At 42.9% G+C, this 12,003-nt stretch overlaps 1 protein-coding gene across 1 annotated transcript in view; it reads left to right on the plus strand.

Annotated features, from left to right (window-relative positions):
• Window positions 1–12,003, plus strand: part of AK7 (adenylate kinase 7) — a 46,476-nt gene that overhangs the window by 4,933 nt on the left and 29,540 nt on the right. Inside the window, exons 2-5 of the mRNA XM_026651336.1 lie at window positions 1,382–1,570; window positions 3,631–3,739; window positions 5,477–5,571; window positions 6,176–6,286. Of these exons, the coding sequence (XP_026507121.1) occupies window positions 1,382–1,570; window positions 3,631–3,739; window positions 5,477–5,571; window positions 6,176–6,286 (504 nt within the window). The remainder of the gene's footprint in view (window positions 1–1,381; window positions 1,571–3,630; window positions 3,740–5,476; window positions 5,572–6,175; window positions 6,287–12,003) is intronic.

A 12,003-nucleotide genomic window follows, 5' to 3' on the forward strand; every position in this document is an offset into this window, starting at 1 on the left:
ATAAATCCCAAACCTTAACTACTGAACACTGCTCACTTGACTCATCGCTACCCAGGTGTTAAGTAATACAAGTCAAGATTTTTAAAGGAGTTTGAAGCAGTGTTTCTTAAATGAAATGAGCAACTATGATTTCCTGCCATAGACATTGTATTTTTTTAAAAAGTGAGCAATTGCTGAAGGACAGCATTGAAAAGCTGATATCTTAATCTGTGAAAAATTACAGTAGAACCTCAACGTTACAAACACCTCGGGAATGGAGGTTCTTTGTAACTCTGAACAAAACATTATGGTTGTTCTTTCAAAAGTTTACAACTGAACATTGATTTAATACAACTTTGAAACTTTACTATGCAGAAGAAGATGGATAGTAGGAGAGAGATCACTTGATCATTACCTGTTAGATTCACTCCCTCTGGGGCACCTGGCATTGGCCACAGTCGGTAGCCAGGATACTAGGCTAGATGGACCTTTGGTCTGACCCAGTACGGCCGTTCTTATGTGTATTGATATGAAGTGTATTGCTTTATGCTCGTAAAGAGTCTTTTCTTTCCATCCAAGTTTCGTATCCAGTATGAATATATCATCTGCAAAATGTAAGTCTTGCAGCTTATCCTGCCCCAAACAATACCAGTGTCCTTAGCAGCAGCCATCACTCTTCTCATCACAAAGTCTATGACAGTGCAGAAGAGAAGTGGGGATAATATGCAACTTTGCCTTATGCCAGTAACAATCTTAACCCATTCTGTGTCTCCACTTTCTGTCCCGCCCCCCATCACCCCTGGTCCCTGCTGCCTCCGCTGGCCCATCATGCATCTCTACGTCTCTCAGTTCCCCCCATCGACCTCCCCATCCAAGGCTTAATTTGTCCCTGGGCTTGCCAGGACTGAGTAAGTCTGCTGCTGTGAAAAGTGATATTTATATGTTTGTTAATATCACTTTTCACAGCAGTAGACTTACTAGCTAGCAGGTCTTTTTAAAAAAGCAAAAGAAACAAACAAAAAAAAAGACAAGAACCTTTTTTGTGTTTCTATTCTGGTCCAGTAAAGAATAGAGACAATTGTACATTATTTTTATTATTGAGCCTACAAAAAGATTCAATAAATTACAATATTTGGACATGTGTATGTGCATATTTATTTATTTTTCCTAAAGTTAATTAAGAATTTTAGGAAAAATTGTCAGTGTGGCCACCGGCAAGAGTTGGTGGCCGCAATCTGAGGCCACCAAAAATTTTGTTGAGAACCCCTGTATCTAATGTACCTGAAATAAACACAAATTGTGCATTGATAATGAAGAGGAAAATTGTTTACCCTGTGTACAGATATTAAACTGTGTCTCCTTTTATTTATAGATCATTTTTTTTCTGTATTGTGTGTTGTAGTATTTATCCAACTGTGTTGTTGGAGCATCACTTGAAGAGGTGGGAGAGGAAGAGGAAGAAGATGAAGATGAAATTATGTCGGCTATAGCTGTTACTTTCAGTAAACCAAAGGAGGGAGTCTACCAAATAGTGGGGACTCTTGCTAAGGCACAGAGTATGAAACCAGATTTTGCTCAGGAAACTTACACAGTGAGTAACAGTCTTGTTAAATTGTCAGTAAATAAATATTTGTGTCTTTTTAGGTCACCTTTACGACAAACTTTGGATTACTGTAAACCATAAAAAAATAAATATACATTGTAGACTTGTGGGTATGATTTATGTATTTCTAAAATTATTTTCTACATGTTCTTTCAGAAGTACATCATTTGTATTTTATTCTCCCTCGTCCCTGTACAGCCTCTTTCTAGGTCATCTCATCAGCTCACAGAGGGCCTGATCCACAGAACATTGAAATTAAGGGAAAGACTCACATTCATTTAAGTGTGCTTTGGATCAGGTCCACAATGGATAGACTGACATCTGTATGCTGATGACACCTACTTTTCTACTCCTACCTTGTCTTTCTGCATCCAATCAGATATCTCAGCCTCTCTGTCTGACACTTCCTTCTGTATATCTCACCATCACCTTAACATGGCCAAAACTAAACTTCTTATCTTCCTTCCCCACTCCTTGTCTTCCCTTCCCACTCCTTTATCCGTTTCTTTATACTTCCTGGAAATGATGTGTTTATGATGTGAGCAATGTGAGATGTAGGATGGCCTTAACTATTCACTGAAGCCAAGATTTCAGCAGTGACTTGTTATTCTGGATGCCTCAATAGTTGAATGCCCCACTTGAGACACCCAAATGACCAGATTTTGAGAACATGGATGCTTGGGAAAATAAGGCTCCTTTAAGGTGTTCTTTCGTATGTGGATCTCAAAATATTTTTAAAAGTTAGTAAACATTAGCCCCACTTTACATTTGGCCTAATTAAATAGAGAAATTTGAAACTGTGCTATAAAATTTATTGTGGCCTACTGAACGATAAGAGTCTGTGACAGGGTGCTGGGCACGAAGTGCTTAATCAGCCCCCTGCCATGCCAGCCCCCATCAAGGGGAATTGATTGGGGCTGGCTGAATAGCCATGCCTGCTTGGCAACTAGAAGCAGCTGCTAGCCTAATTAGCCAGGGGCTATAAAGGCTGTGTGAGGGGAGGCTAGAGGCTGAGAGGGAATGGTGGCTGTGGTCTGTTGCTGACTGTAAAACCCTGCACATAAATAGTACGCTGGTGGTAGGAAAGAACTATAAATAAAATACATGGATGATTGCATCGACCTGCGGCATCCCTGATTTGTTTCTGCCCCTGCTGCCCTCACCAAAACCAAAGGGGCCCACCTGTGCCTGGCTATAGGGTCTGTCTCCTCAGTAATCTGATTTCTGCTCTTAGTTCTACCATGTGTTTCCTATGGAATCTTTGGAAAGTTACTAAAGCTCTTGGTTCCTAGATTTGGTCCTGATCCAGCAAATTGCTTCTTAACAAACCCTGTACCCACACAGAGTATATTGCAGGACTGGGGCCTGAATGTGCTTTAGCTAGGCAGATAGAGGGTCTTGAATGTTACACATTTTACAGAAATGTTGTTTCCTTTTTACAAAAAAGGAGCAATTTTCTCAACTTTTTTAATAAAGAGATTATCTTTTTCATTTTCTTTTTCTGGAATTACAAGGAGGATAAAAATCAGCCTTTTAGTGGTTGCAACTTTAGCTAGGGATGAACTCTCTCTTCTTTATAAGAGAACACCCAACTGCAGAGCTAGGCCTGGAATATTAGTCCTCTAGTTATAGAATCTAAGGTCTTCACAACCTGAAGAAGAACAGGATGATTTCTGTTGGCTGTCAACTAGCCAACTGGTAATAGAAAACACACAGGTCTTGATCCTGCTTCCAATGAAGTCAATGACACTGGGAGAGAGGGGGAGGAGTGGGTTTGCTTGGGGGTGGGGGCGGAAAGAGGAGGGGACAGAGGTGGAGCCGGGGGCGTGGGGCCTTGGGGGAAAATGAGTAGAGTGGGGGCTGGGGCTGAGCGGGGAGCTTGGGAGTCTGAAAATTTTAAATCAAAATGGGAGTCCTCAGGTTGCTAAAGTTTGAGAACTGCTGTTCTACAGCAATCTGCACCCCAGATTTGCAGTAGGAAATGAAAGTTAAAATAAAAAAAGATTTCTATAAAAGATTATGGGGTTGTTGGGGTTTTTTCTCTCCAGATCTCTACTCGAGAAGAACTTCTAGGTCACCTACTTGAGTGTGATGTCATTATTTATAACATCACTGAAGATGCAAATCAAATTGAAGAAGCTACTTGGGCCGCTTCTGGTTAGTATAATCAGTAACTGAACAGAAAACTGCCTGTTGTGCAGCAATCAGAATTTGCAACAGATAATTAGTCACATAAATTGAGATTTGTAGTTTGCTATGATATGAAACTACGTTCCTAGTTGAAAGAGCAGTATGGAGAAATGGTGAACTTGAATTACTGCACCATGCATTGGGTAGGAGACATTCATCCTTCAAAGGAGTCAGTAAACTTTTGATCAAGTAACAAGATAATGGCAGCCAAAAATAAATACACATGTATTTTAAAGGGAAAGATTAAATCAATTTACATTTTATTCTCAATGAACAGGGTAGCATATTTGTGACACCAAGTGTAAAACTCCATCAAATAAGAATTCTCCATTCACCCTACTGGTCATATTTTGCTTTGCACTCTTTTGACAAGATGATATCTCAAACCTCATTATCAGAAAGATAGCTTCCTTTCCATTTCAGGCTTGTTGGTTTCCTAGCAGCAAAGAAGCATCTTCCACCAAGATCTTTACAGCATCTGGACCACATATTATTTTGGATATGAAATTAAAATGTGAAACTGTTATTCTGTTTACAGTACAATGCATCCTTTATTAATACTGCTCATGTATAACTTTGGACTCTGTGGGGACACTCTGCAATGCAGCAAGTAGAAGGTATAATAAGGTGGGGGGAGGGTAAGACACAGGAAGAAATCTGCAGCTATTTAGATCCTACCATCCTCCTCTCATCAGGCTGGTTAAGGGGCCATGGTGCCTTCTCTACCTCTTGAGCTGGAATAGCCTCCATGGAATGGCTCCGTAGCCACTCCATGACCACTTGAGCTGGAATAGCCTCCATGGAATGGCTCCGTAGCCACTCCATGAACATTTATTTCCTCCAAACAACTGCCTACTGCCCAGCTAATCTATTTGGGTTGGTAGCTGGGTGGAAGATTTGCCCCTTTGCAATTCATATCAACATCAAGATTCAGTATTTTGCAAAAACGAGGAAAAGCTTATGCCCAAATAAATCTGTTAGTCTTTAAGGTGCCACCGGACTCCTCGTTTTTGTGGATACAGACTATCAGGGGGTAGCCATGTTACTTGACACCATGCAAGGCACTGAGTATTTTGCAAAACAATTTCAACTATATTTTGACTTAACTTCAGTAGAACCATCATGACCCACCACTTTGTATTATACACCTGACGATGAAACCCATGTTAACTGCTTTACAAAAGATTCCTGCAGTGAAAATGAGAAGGTATTCATACAGCATGTAAGACAAACTATACTTGCATGTTTACGGTGTGTGTGTGTGTGTGTGTATGTTATTTGAGTGGGAAACAAATAAACCTTAACCCTAAATATATTATTTAACTCTGGATTAAAATAAGGGGGCTGCATTATTGGAATAATTCTATAATGTTTCTATTCTAACCATGAAAACAATACATATTTTAGTTTGCTATCAAGATCTAAGTGATTCAGCTTTATTGACAAGTGATTTTTTTTCACAGCATATAGCTTAAGGGAAGAGATGATCATTCCTGGCAATTTAATCCTATGATATTAGCTTAATTTGCTAAGCAATAAGAAATATATGTTTAATATCAAACTTAATGGAAGTTATTTGCAGAAAAAAGTTATGTCACACTGATATTGTAGTAACTGTTTTTATAGAATATTTTAACTTGAAAACAAATACAATAGCAGTAATGCTGCTTACAGTAAAATAAGCACTTTGCTTTGATTTTACAGCATTACATGGAGAGGTACTACATTTTGAGAAACCAAAGTTATTTATCTTAGTTTCAACAATAATGACATGGGCACGAAGCAAACCTCTTGACCCAGTAAGTAATATTCATTTTTGCTGAATTTTCTCTTTTCTGTTAAATATTTTAAGCATGTACCCTAGTTGTAATGAACATGGTCAACATCAAACAAACTTATTTTCACTGTTGATTTTTGCACCTATGTCATTGGCTACAAAACTTTGAGTTTATATCTATATCTAGATCTAGACACTGTAAATTAATTAAATAGGACTATTCATGTGTGTGTGGAGTTGCATGTAAAATTTACAGGATTGGAACCATAGATAACTGGGTGTGGCATTTTGTAGCATCTTTTTGAAATTCACAGATTTAAAGTCTTTCTGAAACTGTATATGCTAATGTGAGAAGCAACTTCAAGATTTTGTTCTGCTTGTTTTCCTTTCAAATAGTTTTGAAACATCTACATTTTTAAAAGCATTGTTCATTTGATTTTTTTTCCCCTCAAAGACTTTGAGAATTTCTTTAAACATGTTTAAAAACTGAGGCTTTTTTTATACAATGTAAATTTTTTAAAAGTACACAGTCATTTTAAATTTATCTTGGTTTAAGCCATGTAGAACTTTTTGAATGTTTTTTCAGGAAAGTAAGACATTTTTCTTAGAGTTGTTTTCCTCTATAGGATGATTCAGAAATTCCTTTTACTGAAGAAGATTATCGCAGAAGAAAACCTCACCCTAACTTTATGGACCATATAAATGCTGAAAAAGTGATTATCAAACTTGGAAAAACAGTAAGTATCTCAAAATAACCTATTTGAATGCAGTTCTTTTTTTACTTAAACTGAAGAATTCTCTCATCTTAATATAAATTGTCCACAATGTTTAACAGATTTCTGCAAGTATATTAACTCCTTGATAAATGTGAATAGCTCCCAGTGGTAATAATGTGAAATGTGTAAAAATACTGAGACGGGAATTGACCCTTTAGAGATTTAAATGTGTGTGTTTATTTTATATTAATCTATTTCCACTACAAATTCATGCTTTTTTACTTAATCAATGAATAAATCAAACTTATTTCATAAGACGTGTTCATGTATTTGTTATATTAGAAATAGAATTGGAGCTGGGGGCTTTTATGGGGAGAAGACAAGGGTGCTGAAGGATGAAGGAAGGGTGGGGGAAAAGGGAATTTAGTATGTGTAATTTGAAAAGAAAAACAGCAGCAGATAAATTCTAGTTAGTTACAAAGTTATTGTTATGTCTAATTTAAATACTTTGAAGGTTTTCAGATAGATACTATGGCGATGGGACACAAATTCTGAGCAGTGAGTACCTAGATAGACCCTGATCTTGCAACAGACTGTGTGTTGCCAGACTGCTGTGTCTGCATGGAGCCCCTTTGGCTTGTATGCACTCCATTGCAGAATCAGGGCCATAGATTCATCCCAAACACCTAGTGTGCATATCACTCTGATCACTTTGCATGTATATCTATTTCCCCTCACCCTTCATCTGTCTGTCTTTTTTAGATTGCTAAGCTCCTTGGGGAAGACACTGTCTCCCTTCATGTTTGGTCACTATTGCCATATAAATAATAATAACGGCAGTCCAATTCCTGCTCTCCTACCTCATACTGAATTCCTTAGAGCATTGTAGAGGTTAGAGCAGAAATCAGGAAACGCAAGTGTGTACTCTAGGGAAAACCACTCATTTTGTATAGATCTGGCCTTGCAAGGTGCTCAAAGCTTCCAAGGAGTATTTAGGTTAGGGCACCATGAGACATGAAAGCACTCATCTCTTTGTAGCGGGAACTCAGTATCTTACAGAGTTAGGCTGTACATAAGCTTGGACATCAGTCTAGTTTGGGGGGGCAAGGGAGAAATGAGGACCTCACCAAAAATGAATATTTGTACTCTGAATTAAGTGTAGCACCCCTTGTTCTGTATGGCACACAGAGAATGGCACTGGAAATCATACTTGGTTCTCATATGGTTAATGACAATACAGAACATTAGCCATGGCATGAGGAGACAATCAACAATGTTGTATAAAGTGACCTGGCAAGCCAAAAAAAATTGCCTTTACTTCCCTGATATGTATATTGTGAAATTTCCCTCAGAGCACAGTATTACCCATTATGGGGGACAGAGGTTACACCTGACCTCCAAAGTGTTTGACATTGGCCCTTGTGAGAAAAAAAAAATACTGGAATAGATGGACCACTGGTCTGAATCTGTGTGGCCATTCCTATGTGCTAAATCTCTGCCTAACCAGGCTACTAAAGGTGTTAGTATATAATTACCTTTTAAATAAGTGCATGCATCAGAGAAGAATGTTGGAAAAGCTTTCTTATGGCATTATTATTTTGCAGCGATAGGAAAACTGTTAATTAGTCTGAAAAATAACCAGCAGAAATGGTTTACAATGGCTAGAATGTGACATCTAGTGGTTTTAATGAATATTGCAAAAGACGTTGAAGGGCACTATTTGTCAGTCAGTGACTAGATCTGTTAGACCTGCAGTAGAGGTCATCCTACAGGATGGGGAGCAGGCAGATACCAGACACAGTGTTGTTCTATAATACTTTAAATACTTTTTATGGATTACAAAACAAACCTTACTTAACATTTGTATTTTATAAGTTTGCATTTGTACACATTGTATTGCTAGTACAGTTTTATTGTTAATCTTAGACACACCAAATAGATTTACAATTAGAGACATTAAGGGTATGTCTACACTACGAGGGTAGTTCGATTTCACTTAAATCGAATATGTGGAATCGATATTGCAAAGTCGAACGTGTGTGTCCACACTAAGGACAGTAATTCGACTTTGTGAGTCCACACTAACGGGGCAAGCGTCGACATTGGAAGCGGTGCACTGTGGGCAGCTATCCCACAGTTCCCGCAGTCCCCGCTGCCCATTGGAATTCTGGGTCGAGCCGCCAATGCCTTCTGGGTAAAAAAATGTGTCGAGGGTGCTTTTGGTAACTGTCGTCATCCGTCCGTCACTACCGCCCTCCCTCCCTCCCTGAAAGCGCCGGCGGGAAATCAGTTCGCGCACTTTTCTGGTCAGTGACAGCGTGGACGCCACAGCACTGCGAGCATGGATCCCGCTGCGACCATCGCTGCAGTTGTGGCCGTTCTCAATGCCTCGCAGCTTATCATACACCTTTCCCAGAGGCAGATGCAGAGAAATCAGGCGAGGAGGCTATGGCACCGCGGTGAGGGCTTGAAGTCCGAGAGTAGCACAGAGCTGTCAGAAACAATGAGACCCAGCGCCGAGGACATCACGGTGGCAATGGGTCATGTGGATATTGTGGAACGGCGATTCTGGGCCCGGGAAACAAGCACGGACTGGTGGGACCGCATAGTGCTGCAGGTCTGGGATGAATCCCAGTGGCTGCGAAACTTTCGCATGCGGAAGGGGACTTTCCTTGAACTTTGTGAGTTGCTGTCCCCTGCCCTGAAGCGCAATGACACCCGGATGCGAGCAGCCCTGACTGTCCAGAAGCGAGTGCCATAGCCCTCTGGAAGCTTGCAACGCCGGACAGCTACCGGTCAGTCGCGAACCACTTTGGTGTGGGCAATTCTACCGTGGGGGTTGTTGTGATGCAAGTAGCCAACGCAATCGTTAAGGTACTGTTCTCAAAGGTAGTGACCCTGGGAAACGCGCAGGTCATCATAGATGGCTTCGCCGCGATGGGATTCCCAAACTGCGGTGGGGCTATAGATGGAACTCACATCCCTATCCTGGGACCGGACCACCAGGCCAGCCAGTACATTAACAGGAAGGGCTACTTTTCAATGGTGCTGCAAGCACTGGTGGACCATAAGGGACGTTTTACCAACATCAACGTCGGATGGCCGGGCAAGGTTCATGACGCTCGCGTGTTCAGGAACTCTGGTCTGTTTAGACGGCTGCAGGAAGGTATTTACTTCCCGGACCACAAAATAACTCTTGGGGATGTGGAGATGCCTATAGTGATCCTCGGGGACCCAGCATACCCGCTAATGCCCTGGCTCATGAAGCCCTATACTGGCGCCCTGGACACAGAAAAAGAACTGTTCAACTACCGGCTGAGCAAGTGCAGAATGGTGGTGGAGTGTGCTTTTGGCCGTCTCAAGGGGAGATGGAGAAGCTTACTGACTCGCTCTGATCTCAGCGAAACCAATATCCCCATTGTTATAGCAGCTTGCTGTGTGCTCCACAATCTCTGTGAGAGCAAGGGGGAGACCTTTATGGCGGGGTGGGAGGTTGAGGCAAATAGCCTGGCTTCTGATTACTCCCAGCCAGACAGCCGGGCGATTAGAAGAGCACAGTGGGACGCGCTGTGCATCCGGGAGGCTTTAAAAGCTAGGTTCCATACTGAGCAGGGTAACCAGTGACTGTTAAGTTTGTGGACACAGAAGCTGAACCTGTCCCCGTTTCTTTACCCAGCTAATGTTGACTATCCTCTCCAGTTACATACCCCCTTCACCCCCTTCCCAAAAAATAAAATCTGTTCTGTTTTGTTAATGAACACCGTTGTCTTTATTACTGTTTTCGCGGGAATGTTTTAAACCTGGGACGCAGACTGTGGCGGGGGGCGGGTTTAGTGTTGTGATGCAAATGATGCTTCTAAACTCCAGGAATGACAGGCTCCGCAGTGGTGGACTGGTTGTTTCAACGGAGCCTGCCAGCACTCCTGGGCGGGACTGCGTGTATGTGTCGGCTATGTGACTTTCTGGCAGGGGGAGGAGGGTTACAGATCCCCTGCTGCGTGGCTCTGTGATCCAGGATAAGGACCGCTGCATAAGATCTGTAACTGCCCTCCCCCGCCACAAAGTCACAGAGCAACCCCCCCCCCCCCACAGAACATGAAAACCACCTCCCAGACTGACCAGGGTAACTAGTGACTGCACTGTGTATGTGCCCTGCTGCTGGACCTGCCCCCGCCTCTGTACCCTGCTAAAGGTGACTGTCCTGTCCAATTACCAACCACCTTCCCCCCCTTCAGACAGACTGTCCTCCAAAAGAAAATCATGGAAACAGTAATTAACAGAAACGTATATTTTATTATCAACCACACATGAAACGGGGGCGGGGGGTGAAACTTGGACGGGGGCTTGTGTGAGATGGGTAGGAAAGGACTTTTCAAATTTTGGGGAATGAGAGCCTTCTAGTGCTAGAGCAGTCTGCAGGGGTTGACTGAAAGTTTTAACGGCCCCTGCCGCCCCTCCTTCTTTGCACTTTGGGTGAGGTGGGTATGGGACTTGGTGGCGGGGGAGGGCGGTTAGAGATAGACTGCAGCGGGGCTCTGTCCTCCTGCCTCCGGTCTTGCAGAACATCCACAAGGCGCCGGAGCGTGTCCGTTTGCTCCCTCATTAGTCCAAGCAGCATTTGAGTCGCCTGCTGGTCTTCCTGACGCCACCTCTCCTCCCGTTCCATGATTGCTCGGTGCATTTGGGACAAGTTCTCCCTCCACTGTGTCTGCTGGGCTGCCTGGGCTCGGGAGCAGCACATTAGTTCTGAGAACATGTCCTCCCGCGTCTTCTTCTTCCTCCGCCTAATCTGCGCTAGCCTCTGGGAGTGTGATGCCAGGCTGGGTTGGGAGACAGTCGCAGATGTGTCTGTGGGAATGGGAAAAAGGGAGTGAATTCCTGAGACAGATAAATTAAGTTGTGAACAAAGAACATAGTCTTTCTCTGAGAACAAGACCATGCACTGCACCTATCACATGCGCACTCAGGACAAGGTCGAATTTTCGGCCCTCGCCTTCAGTGCCTGGGGTCTTGCAGTGGCGATCTGAGAAGCGGGGCAGGACACCGGAATTTGTGTAGCAGGCAAACATGGTAAGCAGTAGACTTGTGGCTGCTTAAAACTGTAATAGTAGCACTGGCCTCCTTTCACATTGAAAGCAATGCCAGTCTCTGCTGCCAGCAATCAGGCAAGCATGAACTCTGCCCCTGTCCCACCCCCTCGCGGCTGTCCCAGGGAAAGATCCCTGTATGCTGCCCCTCTCCCGCCTCCACCGCGTGGCTGTAAACCGGCGGTTACAGTTCTGTAAAGGAATGGGCAAGCAGTCCCAATACTAACATTCCCCTACCTAATTCAAAGCAGGTCACCCTGAACGACATCACCCTGATGAGGATCTCGGACAGCGAAAAGGAACGGATGCTTAGGGAAAGCCTGCAAAAACCAGGGCCCTATGCCGCCATGCTCTGCAGGGCAATGATCCCTGAGTACTTGCTGCTAGCCTGGTGCGGAAACGTTTCGTACCACGGAGGACCCAATAAGGCCGCTCTCCCCAGGAACCTGATGAACAGGCTTTCAAATTACCTCCAGGAGAGCTTCGTTGAGATCTCCCATGATGATTTCATCTCTATCCCCGGACATATAGACCGGATTTTGGTGTAGCTGCACTGGCAGGGACTAAAGAGTGGAGCGGCTTGGGCAGCAGAATCATGAAAAACCGGACATTGTTAGATTGTTTTTTAAAGAGTTGGGACTAAATAGTTAA

This window comes from Terrapene carolina, unplaced genomic scaffold, assembly GCF_002925995.2.
Source record: "Terrapene carolina triunguis isolate 2854851 unplaced genomic scaffold, T_m_triunguis-2.0 Scaffold96, whole genome shotgun sequence".
In the NCBI taxonomy this organism is placed as follows: Eukaryota; Metazoa; Chordata; order Testudines; family Emydidae; genus Terrapene; species Terrapene triunguis.